The 21,010-nt window shown below is 36.5% G+C and overlaps 1 protein-coding gene across 1 annotated transcript in view; it reads right to left on the bottom strand.

Moving 5' to 3' along the window:
- Window positions 1-10,808, bottom strand: part of naaladl2 (N-acetylated alpha-linked acidic dipeptidase like 2) — a 60,291-nt gene extending 49,483 nt beyond the window's left edge. Inside the window, exons 1-4 of the mRNA XM_016570141.1 lie at window positions 10,779-10,808; window positions 10,014-10,078; window positions 6,019-6,280; window positions 397-510 (exon numbers count right to left, since the gene is read on the bottom strand). Of these exons, the coding sequence (XP_016425627.1) occupies window positions 397-510; window positions 6,019-6,280; window positions 10,014-10,078; window positions 10,779-10,808 (471 nt within the window). The remainder of the gene's footprint in view (window positions 1-396; window positions 511-6,018; window positions 6,281-10,013; window positions 10,079-10,778) is intronic.
- Between the last annotated feature and the right edge of the window lie 10,202 nt (window positions 10,809-21,010).

Raw genomic sequence — 21,010 nt, forward strand, 5'->3', positions numbered from 1 at the left:
TGGGGTAGGGGCGTGTTTGTTTTGGTGATTTCAAATATCAACATTGGCTACCAGAAATCACTTACTCTGCCTTTAAGTGTAATTTTAACAAATCAGTTTTAAACTTCAATATTATAGTAATGTAGTACCAACTGACTCTCATGTATATTTTAGCTGAGAGATTTTTTTTCCTTGAGAAAATGTGGCATGTGCTGTACCTGATATATAATAATCTATATTGAATCTAATCGAATCGGTAATCGAATCGAATCGCAAGCTTGTGAATGAGAATCGAATTGCAAGCTTGTGAATGAGAATCGAATTGAATCGTGAAAATATTGTCAAAACCCAGCCCTAATAGATAGATAGATAGATAGATAGATAGATAGATAGATTAACATTAATATAACAACATACCTTGTACAGCAAAGGTGATTGTCCAAGTTTCAGCAGTGCTATTTTATTGGTCACATTTGCTTGGACCCGTCTCAAATCCTCTGGACTCCCATACTGAATGTCCACCACCTCTGCCTGAAAAAAAGATTATTTTTTTAAACATTTACAATTTTAAAATGGTTCAGGGTAGAGTCTGACCTCTTTCGTCGTGTGTGTGTGAGGAATAACAAGCCTCTGATTTGCAATGTTGTGACACACATAACTCACCCCATAAAGCTAGTTGTCACATTCATTACAGATAGCAAAGGATGAGTGAAAACAAAGTGAACATCTCAGGCTGTGTATAATGGGGGACAAGTACATATATTAGCCTCCGCACTATAAATCACGCACAGACGTGGCATAGATGTCACAGCTCTGAAAGAATTCAAGGCAGATTCATGGCAGCTACAGGCCGTGGCATCCTTTTTGTCATTTAGTCTGCACTAGTAAACCAGAACCCGGTTTGTGAGTTTAAGAAAAGCGAGTGCCTCGGACTGATGAGGGTTGATGAGGTGGGGTCAAACTAAATGCTATTTAAGGCCCGGAGACACAAAGTGGAAATGCATTACCTGAGTTTGATTCATTTTTCTTTGGGCCTAGGGGGAAATGAAACATGATTCCGGGCAGGAGAGTACATCTAGTCGGTATCACGAAACCACAAGACCATTGAAAGATGGTATTTATCACTAATGTCTGCATTTGCATTAGCAAAGTGTTCCGTCTAACCCCAAAGAAGAGGCAGAAAATTGGGAATGGATGAGATTTGCACTGAGAGGCTGTCATTAAGGTAATGAAATTAACGAGGGCACGCATTGCGGTGAACAAATCACATTTTCTAGACGAGCGACGGCTCCTTTCACGAGTCATCTCACCCCCGGCGACTTGAAGCAGCTAGAGGAAAATAACAATTGTTTTCACATCTACGTGATTGAGGAGTGGAAAGAAATACCCACCCCGTAATTAAACTTTATTTTGAGGAGAATGTTAAATACCACCCCAATCGCGCGGCCCCATTAGAGGCCAGACTGCATGTCCTCTGTGAATAAAAATTTGCCACTTCTTCAACGCTCAGTTCATTTTTCATTTTGCGAGAGGCTGTGAAGCATTATTACAGTGAGAAGCTCTTGAAATTTCAAAGCAATTCAAATAGCCCTTCTTGTGTCCATCTGGTTGAACTTTTTGTAAATATCCATGTAAGATTACAATTCGAACTATGTTAACACACCGGCTTTGTCTAGGTGTTGCAGAAACGTTTCATAATTTTACCGCTTTACTTTTTAAATAACACTATCAATGTTAAATGAATACAAATGACCACTCCCAACAGTATAGCTCATGTATCAAAGGAAACACTCAGAACAAGGCGTTTCATGGAGCGCATATAGAGCAGGGATTTTTTCTCTCTCTCTACGCTTCTTCATACATCAGCTACAACATCAAATACTCTGTGCAGCTCATATGTTCTAAAACAATGACCAATTTTAGAGATCTATGCAATTCTTTATTTATCCAAAAAAGGCTTAATGAAGGGCGGGTGTGTGACAACGCTGCAGGGTGTCAACCAATTGTTGTTTGATTTCAAAGGGGTTTTTTTGTGGGAAAAAAACATATATCAGCTCTTCAACCAAAGCTATAGTGAAGAAGATGAAGTCCCCTGCTCAAAATTTTAATTAAAAAGTATAATTAAAAATTAATGTACAAGTATATGCAGTGGTTCTCATTTAAATGGCCGAGAGCCACAAGGAGGCATCAGCAAGGGGGGGCTCAAGATGACTTTTTTTTTATTTTTCATTGAATTAATTGAAATAGTGAATGAATGAATGAATACATACATACATGCATAAATGTTATTCTGTAAATCATAAATCACTAGAAAAGTCCTGTAAATTAATTTGTTAAAAATATTCAGCTATGTAAACTTCTGGAATCCTGCATTTAATTTACAGAAAAGTTGTTGTGCCATTTGAATATTACTGTAGGCAATTGGGGGAGCCAAAAAGATTAAGAACCACCATTTTAATGGCTTTGCATTGTAAGCATTAAAGGGAAGCAAAATGCATGAATATGATATATGTTAATATAGGTCAATGATAAAACTGCAACACTCATTTTTGTATAAAATGGGTGTTTGGCTCAAAGAAAAAGTAGAAGACCCATGTCTGTGAGTAGGCCAGAAACACAAAAGAAAAGAAGAGGAACTTTAATTCTCACTACCTGACCTCACTTTCTTCGTAGAGAAATTAAAGGCAGTAATTGCCCAGCGCCTGCACCTGATCATCACTAATATGGTGTGGAGAGAAATAGCCAGGGAGCATGGAGGATTTAACTCATCATAACTAATTACCCTCGGGAGCCCCCTCAAACTTATTACTGACCAGAGGTAAAGCCTCCACTCTAATTACCTCAAGCTATCAAATTACCTGCAGTTTTCTGTGTTTGTTTCTTGTTTAGACTTCAAATGATTTGGCTCTTTGAATTAAGCAAAATGCTGGGGACAAAGTGACATTTATAGATTCCTTAAAGAAATGAAAACACACAATATGATTGCTTTGCTGATTGCGCTGTGGTATAAAAAAGGGCATTCTTTGTTGGTACAAGTGAACATTTTCAGCACCATTTGATTGATAATTATCTGTTTCCACATGGTTGACTCAATGAAGATGTCAATATCTATGCTAACAAACACATAATTTGTTTTGGGAGAGAAAAAAATAGAAGTTGTGCATTTGTAGAAATTACACACATTCCTGGTATTATTGTGCATGAATTATCAGTGCATGTTATTCCAAGTAAAATAAAATAAGTGTAATTAATAGCAGAATAATAAGTGTAGAAGACTCAAATTAACCAATTTTATTCACAACTCAACTATTAAACCTTTAATTTAATGCTTCTTTGATTTTACTCAATTTACTTGGGAAAAACAATAAATTTAAATGAAATCTATCATGACACATTCCTAAAATAGGGCTTGACTATACATATTTTCAGTGGTTCATTATTACTTTATAATTGGCATAATTAGTTATACTGCTCTGCAGATCACAGCTGTCTGTGGATATGTGACTGTGATAACGCCCTGCATCTCTATGTTTTCAGTGGAAAAGATGGTGAATTGTTTAGCTCAGCTGTGGAGCTGGGAGTTGGTAAAAGTACATAATGTGAAATGGCCAGTGACCCATGAGCGGCTCAGGATAGCTGGATGAATCTCTTAACGCCTCGGCACGAGATCCCCGAGCATTTCATCCATCAAGCCAGTCATATTTGTTTTTCCCTGCTGATTTTTAGACATTGCAAATGCAGTTTAATTTACATCAGAGCCTTGAGTATGTGTAGCGTTTTGATGGATGACTTTGACCCCCCTTGTAGAGGACGACATGAAAGACTGGCCGTGACTTACTCCAATAACTTTTTACTGAAGCTTATCCCTGTTAGATGCAGTGTGTCTGTCTTGAAACGGATAATGGCAATGCATCTTCCTTAGACATTTCCTGTTCCCTTTAGAGACAGAAAGCATAATCTCTAAAAATAGCTGGAGAATATATCACACACGTGTGAAATGGGTTCAGTCTTGCAGAACGGATTTGTTTTAACCTTCCAACAGGATGAAGCGTTCAGGGCTGTGAAAGTGAGAGTGTGAAAGCAGAACGCTAATTCAGCTGCAACTGGCAATGCAATGCATTTATTGTACAGTACAGTCAATAATACAACAACAAGGTCAACAAGCAACTTTGTGTTCCATGATTCTTGTTACTCTATTAAAAATGATAAAACAGTTAGTTCAAGTCCTCAAAATGGATTGGCTGAGTGGCATTCTAGTGCTGATATTTATTGTGACTAACATTTATTTCCATGATGTTTCAGACCAAAGTATTTGAGTAGTGTGAAGTGGAATAGAGCAGGGATTTTTACCTAGCATGACGATCAAAAATGTGGAAGTTTAACTTGTAGTGTGGGGTGGTTGGGTTGGGTGGTGCTTGGATCAGGGTTTCACTCACCAATGAGCGGGAAATGGAAAACCAGGAATGGAGCAGGTGTGATTACAGAGTTCTTTGAGCATTAAAACAGATGCTGTTCCACTAACATACTCTGTTTCAGTCCATGTGCTGCTTGACGACTTGCAAAGTTTTGACTTTTTTAAAATCATTTTCATTGGTGGGGTTGGGGTAAATAAAGAAACCAAGCTACTGAAACATACATTAACCTTATGCTCTGTAAGGCTACATTTATTTGATCAAAAATAAAGTAAAATGATTCACATACTGTGACATATTATTACCATTTTAAAATGAATATTTTCCATTTTAATATCTTAAAAAATGTAATTTAGTCTTCTGATGAAAAACTGAAATTTCAGCATCATTACTCCAGTCTTCAAAGTCACATGATCCTTCGGAAATCATTCTAATATCTGATATTAGATAATATTTCTTCTTATTATCAGTGTTGGAAACTATTGCGCTGCTTATAATTTTTTTGTGAAAACCATGATACTTTTTTTATTTGACAAAGAAAATGTTCAAAAGAACAGAATTTAATTATAACTAAACTATTTTTTTGTATTATTAAAACATAATAAATGCCTTTACTTTTTTTTTTTTTTTTTGCCAATTTAAAAAATCAATCAAAATAGTCCAGATTTTGGATAGCTCAATTTAGATGCTTATTCCGACCTCCACCCGTGTTACGTTTTCTGTATAAATTATGAGGATTCACGGTAATGATCCACCTGGAAATCGATCGCATTGTGAAAAGTCTTTATTTTTATTTTCAAACTGTTCCCTAATTGAAGTAGGAACGTAAGGACTCTAAAGATAGACTGTTGTAGCTTCATAACATTACGTTTGAACCACTGATGTCACATGGACAGCTTGGACATTTTGCTAAACTTCTCTTTTAGTTTTCAACTGAATTAAAGTATTCATTTCTTAAACAAAATTCAGGCAAATTAGGTTACACTGAAAAAAATAATTATGGGTTAGATCATAAATAGAGCTTTGAAGTAACATCTGCAAATGACCCATTTTAGGTTTGGTTTGCATAATCTAATGCATTTAAGGGTTTGTTTACACTTGGCAGGTGCAGTTTATGTGTGCAAGTCAAGTGTGAACACTGCCATTCAAACCTTAGTGCGCACCAAACAAGCAGCCTGAGACCCACCTTTTCACGTTTTGAACCAAAGACATCTAAATGAAACAAGATGTGACCCTAAAGGACAAAATGCTCAAGCACACCTTGTCATAGAAGTAATATTGCCCAGTACAGTTTGGTACCGGCGTCAGAACCGTCGCTTCCTTGCAGCAGATCTTGTTTGTGTGTGCAACTCCTGGTGCTGTTTTGACTCCTTTACATATTTTATAAGCTCTTTGTGAGTTATAAGCTGGTTCAAATACCACATGTATACACAAACAACAAGCGCTGCACACAGCACATGTATACCCTGCACACAGCATTGTTTTGGGAATTTTGCAAAAAAATACAACATAAAAGGTTGTGATCCTTATGCGTTTTGTTTTGTATCTTAAGTCAAACGCAATCGTGACCATGTGTTATTGATCGCTTGAGTATACACTTGAGTACAACAGTATACATGTAACTTACCACTAGATTTCCCACAGCCGAATAGGCTGCAAAGGCAAATGGTTCAGTCGTGGATGCGAATGGCTGGTCACACCTCGCTCCGCTGGGCAGGTAACACTGGTTTCCGCTTATATCTGTGATCGTGCTGAGGGCGGGTCCGGGATAGCTCAGGAGAGCCGTGTGATTGGTTACCTGGACGTCTTTTAATCCGAGCTCCTCCCAACGCTGAGCGATGTACCTGACCTTGGAATCTTCCGTGAGATCGGACAAGCTGTCAAAGTCCCTGTGTCGAAGCAGACAAAACAGCAAGGAAACATCAATAAATGTGTCAAGGATTTGAAGGCTCTTCTCACGGCCCAACGACAAGACGACACTTAACAAAGCATTGATGAATATGCGCGAGCCTCATTATCATTAGCGTAATTAGCACATTGTTGACTTTAGGTTAACATTTGTTTTCCTCAAAGGTATTTACATGGTCTATTGACGTGAAGCTGCAGCTAGAAACGAGGGACAGAAACGGAGAGACGGCCTCCATAATTCATATTCCGGACAAGCTTCAGTTAATGTAACTGATGAATATGGCAGTGCAGGGAATCAATTGTCTGCTGAACAAACGGATGCACTATTAAAAAAGGATTGCCGGGAGAGAAAGTAAATTAGCAACAGACGGTTAAACATGAGAGAGAGAAATGAAGCGCTGCTAAGGTGCTCTGGCAGCTCGGCTTCGCTTATTTCTTACCCGTCACGGCACGTGGAAGGCACAAAGAGAAACACATCGTTATCTTGTAACTTGGAAACTTTAAGAGCTCTCAGGCCCATCAGCATGCCAAAGCTCACTCTGTGATGTTATAGGAGAAACACAGCAGGCCTGCCCATTCTCTCAATCTTCAAAACAAAATTAATTGAAGTGTAAAAGTGAGCCAAGAGCCTCCAGAGACTATAAATCATTTAATTGCACTTTTTTCCTCTTTATCCACCATAATGAATTTGCACAAGTTGATCATTGCCACATGACACCTTCAATATCCTCTACCCAGACGCAAGCTGGGACAGATTGTTCCTCTTCTCCGCTAACAAACAGTTCTCTCATTATAGTGCTTTTTTTGTTGAAATTTAACAAAAACAAATTCAACGCGAAAACATCCTGCCATATTTGTACTGCCTCATATGAAAAATACAGACTAAATTAACAATGTCTGGTCTGCTTACTGCTGAGAGATGTTTAATACACAACAAATATTCTTTATTAAATTCTAATCTGTGTTGTCTTGCAAAGTGCTCTGTGTAAAAAGGAGGTTTCACAGGATGTTTTCTTAGCTAAAGTTATTTACTTAAGTACATTTCTTGACTGAACTTTGATCAGTTGACTACTTAGATAAGGTAACTATACAATGACTTCAGTTTTACTTATAAAAACAGTGTATATTAGACAGTATTGTGTAATTTAGCCAATGTTTCCTATCAGAAATATTGTAGGGTAAAACTCAATAAAAACACAATTAATCACAAGATCAGAATACAAGAAGCTGCTAAACTTGACCAGAAAAACAAGTAATTAATATAAATAAATCACAGAAATATTCAAATTACTATAATTATTCATGCCCATAGTGGGTGCAAAACAACACAAAACCAAAACAAATTCTAAAACACAAAACAAAACATAAAACACTAAACAAACACACACACACACACACACACTAAAATAAAATAAAATAATTATTTAGAATCCTGAAGTAAAGTTATTCGGCAATCAACAAAATTAACTATATATATATTTGCACCACCGTTACGGAAGCAAGCAATTTTGCAAGTTTCCTTCTAGTTTCTCAAGCACAAGACTCATCCAGTGATTCAAGAGAGCGGACAAGCAGTCCAGCCCCACATTGAGCCACTGTGACCTGACAGAGTGTGTCCAATTCCTCACGGCTGTGCATGGATGCCTGGGTAATCTAATTAAAAGCGTGCTCTGCATGAGTGGAGAGGATGATTCCTAACCTCTCTCAGGTAATGCTTCTCCAACCTCCACCCCCACTGCAGCTGGCACAAGACTTAAATAGTAACCCAGGACATTATTTATGGAGGAACCGTTCACCCAAATGATTGTGTGACCAATTTTAGAGCGACCAGTTTGAAACGAATTACAAAGAAATGTCACTTCTTGGTGAATTAGAATGGGTCTACACTTAAAAGTCTGGGATCAGTATGGAATAACTTATATTTTTTGGAAATAACATTGACTAATTTGTAATTAAAAATAATTAGCAAATTAATGCAAAAATTCAAACTGATCAGTTAACATATATTCATAGAGGAATGCATATTAAAATACGCAGTCCATGTTTAACTGTATTTCTATTAGCAATTAAAGACCTGTTAAACATTTTTATCTTTGAATGAATGAATGAATAAGTAAATAAATAAATAAATGTATGTTCAGAAAGATTTCCCTTTTTCATCAAAGAATTCACAGTTTCAAAGTTTTCATAAAAAATATTAAGCAGCACAACTGTTTTTTTTACATTGATAATATAATATTATTTAACATTAATAATAATAAAGGTTTCTTGAGCAGCAAATCAGCATAGTAGAATGATTTCTGAAGGATCACGTGACATTGAAGACTGGAGTAATGATGATGAGAATTCAGCTTTACAATCACAGGAATAAATTAGGAATAAAATGCCATTGTTGTTGGATTTGTTCAGGCCTCAGTTTGACATCTATTTTGTGAACTTTATACTTACTAAGAAATAAGGCCTGAACAAATCCAACAACAAGGGGATTTTATTCCTAATTTATTCCTGGCAAAGAAATAAAAATAAAAATAAATAAATAAATAAAAAATGACCAAGCATAGACAAATGAAAAGAAAACTAAAAGGTAAAAATGAGATTAAAAAAAGGAGCCGTGTCTGTAAAGGTGAAGACCCAGAACAGATTTTTAGTATGTAGAAGAAAAGTTTGAATGATTCTGCCTGAATTAATTGGGGAAGTTTAATACTTAGAGTTAAAGCTTTAGTACAAACCAGTAGAGAATGATTGAGAAATATCAATACAGCACTGCCTTGCAGCCACTATAATTGATGTGGAAAATGAACCACCACACTTTAATTTGTGTTAACATGAAACTAACCAAGTTCACCATAAATCTATATCGCCATGGTTACACAGCTCCCATTTATTCCATCAAACCAAATCCACTTATAGCAATAAAAAAGAAAAAAGAAAAATAGTGGGATGACTTTGTACGTTAATTAAATGCTCAAAAAGACAAGTACATTAACTTCTTTATTAAACTCTTCAGAGTTGTGCTATAGGTATTGAAATAAAAAATGGAATTTATTATAACTGTCCTCACATTCATTCTTGCATCAAAACACCTGACTTAAAGTGAAACAAATCAGCCAAATGAATCGGTAACACGTGGTGACGTACATTAACTCATTACTCAGTCACTCAATACTTTCAATAAAAGGTCAAATCAGTTAACTCTGGGTCCATTTATAACAAAGACATTATCCTCAACCTCCACAGTCTCTCCACTGACCAATCCCAAAAGAGATCAGAGCAGAAGACGGTGAAACTAATCACCAATCCTACCGGTCACAGCTTGACCAAATCCAACCTCTTGTGGAGCAGCGTTTGTGGAGGTGCTCTCCACAGCATGACCTGATGATTGATGCTTTCTTCTCCGCCTGGAGAAAAGATCAGTCACTACCTCACACAAGCCCGGCTCACGGCTGACGCCGCTGGCTAGAAACAAGAGGAGTCTGCAAACCCTTGCGATGGCAGATCCTTAACTCAGCACCATCTGTTACTGAGACTAATACAGACATCAGGAGAGAAGCCCTGCTCTCCTGTCAAGCAACAAAAATCAGCCATTTTCGCACAGGAAGCCTGTCAACAAAGCAGCCAGACGAGGCTTTATTTCTCCAAGTTTCAAAGCAATTATCCTATCAGAATGAATATGCCGATGTCAAACTGCTATAATTCCCTTTGTTAGAAACATACCTCGTGCTTTTGTGCAAGCATTCTCCATCTTTATGTTGAGCAAATACAAGTGGAGGAATGATTCCCTAGCCTCTGTAATTATATACGGTTGAGCGGAGATGATTGACAGCTGATGTATCTTGCAGGTGGTCGCCTGGGTTTTGCTTGGGTGAGGCTAGCATGTCATCCGGGTGGCTATTGAACTGTGGCGGTGCTATTATGGTTGATAACACTGGCGGTACTGAGTCCCACACCATATAAAAGCGCTTGGCTTTTTTTGTCCCCCAGGGTCCTTGAAGGGGCCATAGTGTGTTAGAGAGGCGAACAAAGAGAAAGATAGGAGATATCTGTGGAAGCTTTCACTCCATTAAAAATGTGTGACCCTCCTGTCCTTCAAAGGAACATTTCAAAAGTGGTGATTCAGGGGGGGAAAAAAGATTCAAATCAATTTAATTTGCTCTTTTTGTCCCTAAGAAGCTGAAATGAAACATGAAATTTGCATTTGCATTTGCCATATCAATTACAAATACATCAGCAATTCTTACAAATATTTCCATTTAACACATAAAAAACCTTACAAATGTCAGCTTGAAATGAACAAAGGCCATTATAATTGATTATAATCCCATTAGCCACACTACTATTCAAAAGTTTGGGATCAGGTTTTTTTAAGAAATATTTTTTTTTAGCAATGACTCATTATATCAATCAAAAGTGACAGTAAAGGCATTTATAATTCAAGAAACAATTTCTTTTTCAAATAAATGTTGCTCTTTTGAACTTTACGTTCATCAAAAAGGCCTGAAAATGTGTCATGGTTTCCACAAATATATATTAACATATAACATATAATCAGCATATTAGAATTATTTCTGAAATTTTCAAGACTGGAGTAATGGCTGATGAAAAATCAGCTTTGCCATCAGAGGAATAAATGACATTTTTATATAAGAATTATATTAGAATTATTTTAGATTTCTGAATATATAAATGCAGCTCTGGTGAGCATAACAGATGTCTTTTAAAAGCATTTAAAAAAAAATCTTATCATCCAAAAACATTTAAATGGTAGTACAGAAGATTGTGTCATGTTTTGTGATGTGTAAAGCAAATTAGTTTTGCATGGCTGGGAAAATGCAACACCTGTAGCATGGCAGCAAAAAAAAAAAAAAAAAAAAACAGTTTAAATGTTTCATAAAGTGAAATGGAAATATAAAATTACAATACTATGAATATGCACAAACAGCATTCACAAATGCATTTAGGTCAATGACTCTTAAACAACCATGTAACACAAGCTCTCATCTAAAACACCAAAAATATTAATTTAAACAATTATTATCAATAAATTATTATATCAATTAAATAACATAAATTAGAGGTGTGTGATATTGACAAAAAAATGATATTAACAGTTTAAATGTTTCATAAAGTGAAATGGAAATATAAAATTACAATACTATGAATATGCACAAACAGCATTCACAAATGCATTTAGGTCAATGACTCTTAAACAACCATGTAACACAAGCTCTCATCTAAAACACCAAAAATGAATCATGACATCTAAACAACCCCCGAAATACACTGTTGTTGACTTTCCGGCAGTCAGGAAGGAAGAAAACAAAAGACGCTGAACTTTCCTTGAACTTAGAAAAAAGATAAAAAGAGACGTTTGTCTGGCAAGCTGGAAGCCCTGAACGGATTTCTGATACAGAGAAGACATCTGCATCAGTAATGCAAAGCGATGCTCAAGTACATCTGCGATCACTCCCCCTCTCTGTGTGGATTCGTCCTAAAGAAAGCAGTCATATATAACGGGGTTTACGACGATAAAGCAGCAGCCTCGGGAGGAGGAAGCATGGAAGATGTGTTTAAAAAATTACAACCAAGGCCTTCAAAGCACTGCAGGACAAAGGGAGAGTGAGATGAATAAACATTGGGCATTAGTGAGTTTTAGTTAGGAGTGTGCAGTATTCAACCACTGAGAATATACATTTTGAGTCATTGTTTTTAAACCACCTATTCCTATCTCTACTGCCTCTTATTACTTCTACAGCGAACAAATGCACGGAGGAAGGAACTTATGGTCTGTGTTTACTACAAATAGTAAACATAGCTAATGTGCAAATAATGCGAAATGGCTTGTTGGTTGTTGCCCGGTGAGTATTTTGGACATTTATGGATTTCATTGCCTTTGTATCAAGCATGGTTTATCAATCTAGGGCTTGTGAGCTGAAGAAAAGCTAATAATTAATTAAATCATAAAAATTCTAAATAAATCAATTAAAACAATCAAGTACAGTGAAGTAATGGCTGCTGAAAATTCAGCTTTGCCATCACAGTAATAAATAGCATTTTAAAATATATTGAAATAGAAAACAGCTATTGAAAATGTTAAATTACAATAAATAATTTAAAAATAAAAGCAACCAAAATAAAACACTTGAATTGTATTTCTTTTTCATTTGTTTTCCATGTAACTGAAAACTGTGAACACAAAAATGCTTCGTTAAATTATTGGAAAATTAACTTAAAATCTCAGGAGGTACTTCAGGTATATATTTTAGATCACCAGGGTTTGGCTGTCAAAATATTTTTCTTTTTTATAAATATAAATAAAATGTTGCTATTTTTATAAGTACATTTTTACAGAACTGTTACATGCACACCATCACCTTGACTATTTACATTTCCAAGAAAGAGGCTAAAAGAACAAGAATATAAGAAAACTATCTAAGAAAAATAAGAATAAATCATAAATAATAATAAATAACTAAATTACAATCAACTTGATTAATAATAAGAATAAATTATAATGATCATGAATCACATATAATAAGTAAAATAAAATAAAATGAGTAAAATAAATAAATAAATAATGCATCCTTCACTACCATGCATTCAGAAGTAATTATCTGTGTGTGTGTGTTTCTGTGAATTGTGGGGACTTTCCATATACTTTTATTACTTTTATGCTGACCAAATGATATTTTCCATCCACTAACCCAATCCTAACCCTAAACCTACCCCTCACAGGAAACTGCTGCAAATTTTTGAATTTCATAAAACACCGTTTTGTATGTTTTTTAAGCCTTTTGTTTTACGGGGACACAGGAAGTGTCCTCATAAACCATATATACCTGTACACACACACACACACACACACACACACACACACACACACACACACACACACACACACACACACACACACACACACACAAACGTGTGTGTGTGTGTGTGTGCTTGCATCTTTTGTAGAATTAATAAATTCTTAGTGAATCCCTTTATATCAGCTGAGTTGACCTATTCATTCATCTGGAGTGTCTTGGTAAGCAGTGGGGAATAAACTGACAGATAAAACTCCCAAAAACAACTTAACACAAGCACAAACAAGAGTACAATGGAGTCGAACAATAAAAAGGACAGAGAAAAAGAGATTAGATGTTGAGTAAAGGACAGTAAAAGAGAGTGGAAAATATGTGAAATAAAAAGTCAGAGTCTGTATGTGACCAGTATAATGTACCAGACTCTTTTAAAGACTCGACGCTCTCTTGGCAGTTGACAGTTAATAGTTTTATGCTGACCTTCTTCTATCCAATACCACCATTACACAGCTGCTGAACAGCAAATGTCTTTAAATTACATCTAACGCTCTGAACATGACAGCGAGGCCATGCTAAAAACACAACAAAGCCACTGTGAGAGTGTTCCCGACCGTGGCCTCTTCACCTGGCAGAGTCTCACACTACCTGGCCTTCTTAACAAACTCCTTTTGGCACAGCTATCCTTTTTCAGTGAGACGACGGTGCCCTTTGACACAGATCGCTCTGCTGCAAAGAACAGCCTGTACTGGCATCCAGACGAGCCAGTGTGTGAAAGGAAGAGGTGTTTCAGACCATGATCCAGGGATTACTGGAGCTTCTGCCCTTTGGCCAAGCTTTGGCTCGAAGCTTTACTCTCTCGTTCTCTGGCTTTCTCCCACTTTTTTGTGGGGCCACAAATACTTATTGAGAATGACAACAAATGCTTTTAGTTGAAATAAACTGATCTATGAGAGAGGGGGAAAAACATATTTACTTTCCTGTTGAAATTATGTGGGAATTTAAATCTTGCAAAACAGCTTTATGATGGTGTATTATTAAATTTAAAGCCAGTTTGACATAAAATACATAGCATACATTTTATGTTAAAAAATGTGAGGTTTGTAGGTTTTTTCAATGTTTTTGAAAAAAGTCTTGTGTTGATTAAGGCTGAATTTATATGATCAAAAAAAAAAAAAGATATGAAATATTGATATGTAATATTACTGAAATTTGTTTTCTATCTGAATACATTTTAAAATGTAATTTATTCCAGTAATAGCAAAGCTGCTGTCATTTCAGCATCATTACTTCAGTCTTTAGTGTTACATGGTCCTTTAGGAACTTACTGACCACAGATTTTTTAACATATATTTAAAGTTGCATATTGCTTGAAAGACAGAGTAAGTAACTTTTTTCAATTATCATAAAAAAGTGGTTCCTTGTGGTCCTACTTTCTTCCTGTTTTGTCATTCGCCACAGCTGAGAACAGAAATGCATGTTTTTGCTTGCAGTATTTATTTACATTGTGAAACTCGCGGAAGCTTTTGAATCCAGTCAACTGTGTCTCAGTATATCGGCTAGTAAAATTGGGTCTCTGATTCAGTGTCCTTGAGTAACGCTTTATCCGTCTAACTGTAACATTGTGTGTCCGGCCATCCATAACACCAACAGTAAGAGTGGGTTATGGAAAAGTATAAATATCTTGAGACATAGAATATTATATGGAAAATATTTATTATACTATGGTTGGAAAAACTAAGAGGTCATATAATTTCAGAGGTCACAGTAGGAAAACAAACTTTAAAATCTGGAACTGTGTCTGCGGCCTGGACATTATAGATATTTTAAAGAACATATTACTTGTTTTTGTCCATAATATTAAAGTCAATATCATCATTTTTTCTCTCTCACATCACCAAGAACCAATAAGGTTTGACAGTAGTTGTTGTTTAAGGACCATGTGGTCTTTGTGTGGATGCACTGATCAATGATTTGATTTGAAAGTCCATAAAGGCTTACATTTTTATATGTTCTTAATACAAAGTGTTATCGCAACCTTTATGTCTATTTTGGAGCTTAAAATAGTTGACTTTCATGATACAGACATGAACAGATGAAGAAAAAACTCAAAGCCTTATAGGTTTGCAACAACATGAGGGTGAGAGAATAATATTTTTTTTGTGTAAAGTATTCCTGTAATCTGTACAGAATCAGTGTTCATGATAGCAAAACTATTCTTATGCAAACATTCTCTAAAACAGTAATCTTAACTATGCAATATCTGCCAACCCTGTTGAAAAAAAAAACAGCATATCCTGGTTAGGTATGTTTTGAAGCGTGGCTGTTGGTTTGAGCTGGTCATGTGCTGATCCTAAGCTGGTCTTGAGCAGGAGGTAGTTGCTTAGAACCAGCTTAGGACCAGCACATGACCAGCTAAGGACCAGCTTAAACCAGCTCATGACTAGCTAAGGACCAACTTAAACCAGCTCAAACCAGCAGCCATGCTTCAAAACATACCTAACCAGCATATGCTGGTTTTTTCAACAGGGAATATTGTGACAATTCACACTAAACAAGATCTAAAGAAAAAGAAACAAAATGAAAAAGCAAAAACATTTTCATTTTACTCTATCCAGGCAAACATTCAGAGCTCAGATGTTAGTTCCTTATTTTAGAACAGATATCTGGCACACCTTCAGCCACAGCAACCAACAACGCATACAAATCAATAAAACAACAGTCAAACCTGCAAAACTTTGGGCCTCTAATTACTATTATAAATCAATAGTTTGTAAGCATGCCCAGCCCTTCCTATGTCTCCATTCATCTTTATGAGACCAGTGTAATTGGCTTAATTTTGGAGCAACTTTGCAGTAGTTTCAGGCAGCAATCACAGAGAACTGCATTGCATATATACAAGGGTCTTGGAGGAACAAAGAAGGACAAAATCAATGAAAAAATTCCCCATGCAAGCTTAGATGCTTATAGATAACATGTAAGTATTGCATCAGCGTATCTACAACAGCAGGCTAACGTTTCAGTGGCTCTATATGTTACTACTTCCTTTAATAACAGTCATAAATAATAAAAAGGTTATCAGAAGTGTGCCATTGAGAACCATAACAAACTTCATCATCATGAAATCCATGAAAGCGCCACATGCACAGGACGTGTTACACCATCAAACCCTCCGAGAGCTGAAGCGCTGATGAGAATCCAATGCACAGACAAGCAAACAATATTATAAATCATTTTGCACATTCTTAATCACGTGTATTTCCTTGGAAATAAGCAGTGTGATCAATTGTAGAGTTAATGAGAAAAAAAGTTTGTATTAATGTTATGATTATGTCTTAATTGCGCCAACAAAATGGAAGGAAACACTGAAAATTGACTGTGGTAAGAGGAGTCACGACTGGTGCATGTTGATGCCTCTATAGGCTCCACGCTGCATGTTAATGTGCTAGAGGAGGGTGTGTGTGTGTTTAAGTGTGTGTGCGCGTGGGTGATTGATGGTCTCAAAACCATAGCCCTGTGTGCGATGCCCTGGGGACCCAGCCATAAACACACAGCCTCGGCTCAGCAATGTATCTGAGCCTCTGACAACCTTCCTTCCCTCTTTCCCAGAACTCTTTCTAACCCTCCCTTTCTTAGCCACCATCTCCTTTTTCTCTTTTCCAAGCTTAAGTTCAGGTCTCCACTGCAAATATGCAGTAATTGTCCTCGATTTCCCGCATTCTGCAACATTATCACCAAGGGCCACATTAAACCCTGGTGTGTGTAACAGAGAAAGCATTATGGATCAATTAATGCAAAAGGGGATTTGTTAGACTATTAGCACTTCAAAGGGGCAAACAGAGGAGCCGCGATGCGGTACATTTGAGGGGTCGTCGTTATCGCTTACCGACGCACGTCAGCAGTCTTTGTGATCAGCGCAAGATAGTTTGACTGACTAAGAACTGACTGAGAGAGGAACTGTTTATTTTTTTACTGAAACAGACAGAGAGGGAAGGGAATGGAGCTCTTGAGACTCTGGAGGATGAAGAGGTATTCAGTTTTCTCCCAGAACTCACAGCTGGTCTTCCCAAGGGCCTTAAAGTGTCAAAGTGACACTTCATTTAAACTCTACAGTATGAGAGTGTGTCTGTGGTCATTCAGTCTCTGTAGATAAAGCTAAATATTATTTAATGTGAGTACAGAAAACAATGGGCAAGGACTCTGAACCCTGATGCAATGCAAAATTAAAGAGATATTTGGAGATGTAATTAGTACAATAATTTGGTGGCCTGAAGATTTGGCTAAATTTTGTTTAATGTGAGTACAGAAAACAGTGGGCTAGGACTGTAAAAATTTGTAAATAAACGAACAGTTTTGTGAATTTAGGTATCACAACATTACACAGTAAAATCGATTTGCATTTTGAGATTTGCTAAAGTGAGATTTAGAAAATGTAATCTAAAATGTTAAAATACAGGAAATAGGCATGGGGAAGTAAATATCCGATATCAGAAAATATACAGATTCATAACTATTGCACTTAGCAGGGTGCTAAAAGGATGAATTGCCCAAAAATGAAAATTCGGTCATCAATTACCCATGTCATTTCAAACGCATATGACTTTCATCTTCAAAACATAACTGAAGATATTTTAACGAAAACTAAGAGATTTGTCTCTCCATTGAAGGTCCATGCAGTCAAAACTTCAAAAAGTTCTTAAAGACACCATAAAAGGAACCCATATGAATAGAGCGGCTTAATCCAGTCTTCTGAAGAGACAATCACTTTACAGTATAATGTATGATGAAAAGATTTAATATAGGTTTTAACAAATGAGGTTTGTTCTCGCACATCAAGCAACCATGTTTAAGCTTCCAGTGACCATGTTTATACAGTATGTTGAATATTATCCAAAGGTTAAGCACATTATGAAAAGCTAACATGTTTATTTTGTGGTCCAATTTTATGCCATTTAAAGTATTGTTTCACAGACAAAACTCAGAACAAGATATTCTTGTGCATATTCCGTGCTGCTTGAGTTATTCAAACAAAACTCTGAATGTCTTCTCAAGAATTGATGCCACTACTCTGGCAAACTTTGGTAAATCCACTGATTATTTTTTTAATCAAAAGGGCTCATTGCACGACTTAACTGGTGCTCCCTGAGTGCCAGAAAATTGTGTGGAACACAGTCAATTAGACTGAAACGTCTCATTTTTGGATAGTGCTTGCCAGTATTGTGTGAAATATACATCCAATGATTAATGAACAATGTGGGCGGTCTGTGGGCATGAGGAACCTTGAACACTCAACCTTGGTAGGAGCAAATGCAAATATAACATCTAGACCTAGTCACAGCTCTGAAAGAGATAAAACTTTGTAATGGTATCCTATTATGTTTATTGATATGTATTATTATTTCATTAAAAGCATAAACAATAGGCAATGCACTTTGCTCTATTAAAAGAAACACACTTACTTGATAAATGTGCATTTGATATAGCCTAGAATTAGTTTGGTGTTTGTTTTCTTACGCTCAAACACCTCTATTAGTTCCAGATATTGTGTGCTAATCTCTTCATCATTTTAAGGGAACTCATTTGGCTGGATTTGAAGCACATTACAATTGCTCAGAACCCTCTGGGAACCTGTTTCAGCATTGCAGAAGATTAATCAATGTCATCATCAGGGGGAAGCAATTAAAACCCAGGGCTAGGAAAGGTAAATGTGTAGCCCAGATGCAGAGATATAGGGAAAGAAAGAGAGAGAGTTCACTGTGGTTAGTTATGGACACAACTGCTCGGTTTTTAAAACCAAACAAGCTGCCTCTGTAAGCAGCATTTTAAGGCAATAAAGACAGGTTCCCAGCACAAAGGGTTATCCGAAAAGTTTCAATATACCTTGTTTAATCCCAAGTCTAAATTTTAAGCATTCCATGTATCCATGAAGGAGAAGGCAATTCCAGAATGCAATGCAATAAACTCACTAAACAGTAAATAAATAAATAATCAATCAATCATCATAATAAATCCATACATTATTTTCAATAAATATTTGTCTTTTTAGAGCATTGTTATAGCACGGTTAGCTTAGTTAGCAACAAACTATTAAAATCAGTGTTATTTCATTATTTATACTATCATAGTATTTATTGTTGTGTTGAATTAGCTTATATATATAGATAAAACCTTGGCTGGCCTTCCTGAATCGCTGGTACAATCACTGGATGAAGCTTGGGTTCAAAAACATAGTCTTACCAAGTTACTTTCAAGATGGTTCACTCTTTTGGAGCTATCCATGCTGTAAACAGATGCAAAATAGATCAAAATATGGGGTAAAAAATATATATATATATATATATATATATATATGACACATGGATCGTCACTTTTAAGCCAAGAACCTTTCTGTTTGTCAACACATCAAATTCACATGACAAAAAGGGTGAAATCTGTGAAGTGAACTTTTTAACATAAAAACTCCCAATAATGCAGATTCTTATTGAAATAACTGGATTTTGCCTATGAAATTTTGCAGAGCAATGGTAAATGTGGCCACACTTTTAGTTTTAAAATCAACTGTGAACTGAGTCCTTCATGCAGTTTTCAATTTGTTCCTCCCTTTGACATTCCAAAATCAATCATTTGTAAGGTTCCATGACAGTCAAGATGCTTCCTTAGAAGGCAGTTGCCTATATATGCAGCATGCAAGCTTTTCAGAATAGAGCAAATTCTTCCCCTGCTTTTTTTTTTTTAAACAAATCTCTAAGGATTCTATGTCAGATGATGACCAAAACCACAGAAACAACACCATGTGAGAGAGCTGAAGGAAAGACTTTGCACGCTTATTATAACCTCGCCTAGCCAATGAAATAGCACCTACAGTATGTGCTAATGAGGTCAGTTCTGGAGTGCTAGACCACATCTACAATCCTTGCCTCTCCACGCACTTTCATCTTCAGCCTCTTTTGCATTCATAGACGTAAGCATTCCTGCTCAAGCCCTGCTCTTACTCTCTCCATCATAAATATGTTTTCCCATTGAAATAAAGGTCAGGTGGTCTCTAAGAAGACATACTCATTCCTTTGTTTTAAAGGGAGAGGAAGCAACTGGATAACATAAGTGGGAACATGTGTTCTCTTGTGTGCACGTCGCTGTAGAATCAGAAAACGTGTGGAAGGTTCTGTCCAACAACACAGCAAGGGTAGCGAAATGTCTCCCTGGTGATGTAACAAAAGCCGTTGGTGCGCAAGTCTTGTTCAAATGGCACTGAGAGGTACAGTCTCGACCTCATTATGCCTTTTGGACGTGATCACTCACGCCCTGATTCATACAAGGCTGGATGAAAGCATGCTTCTTTGGGCTAATTATAACAAGGAGAACACTTCATAGTCTGGAAGCGTACCGAAAGTGTGACTTTGATTAAAGGACTTTGAGTAAATCTGGGCTGCTGAGGGAACGAGTACCAGCTTGTCTGTAGTTTTAAATAATCAAATGAACTTTCAAAGCTATTCTACAAGCCACAATTTAAAGTAGCATTCCGTGTGCATTCTCTTTCACTAAGAGTGAAAAAAATAAATCTAAAATGGCGGACGAGCCATATAAGGGATAGTTCACCCAAAAATGAAAATTTGATGTTTATCTGCTTACCCCCAGGGCATCCAAGATGTAGGTGACTTTGTTTCTTCAGTAGAACACAAATTATGATTTTTAACTCCAGCCGTTGCAGTCTAACAGTCGTATAATGCATGGCAATGGTAACAAAATCTATGAGAGTAAAAAAAAACATGCACAGACAAATCCAAATTAAACACTGCGGCTCGTGACGATACATTGATGTCCTAAGACACGAAACGATCGGTTTGTGCAAGAAACCGAACAGTATTTATATAATTTTTTACCTCTAATACACCACTATGTCCAACTGCTTTG

This window comes from Sinocyclocheilus rhinocerous, unplaced genomic scaffold (genome assembly GCF_001515625.1).
Source record: "Sinocyclocheilus rhinocerous isolate Xijiao unplaced genomic scaffold, SAMN03320098_v1.1 scaffold711, whole genome shotgun sequence".
NCBI classification, from domain to species: domain Eukaryota; kingdom Metazoa; phylum Chordata; class Actinopteri; order Cypriniformes; family Cyprinidae; genus Sinocyclocheilus; species Sinocyclocheilus rhinocerous.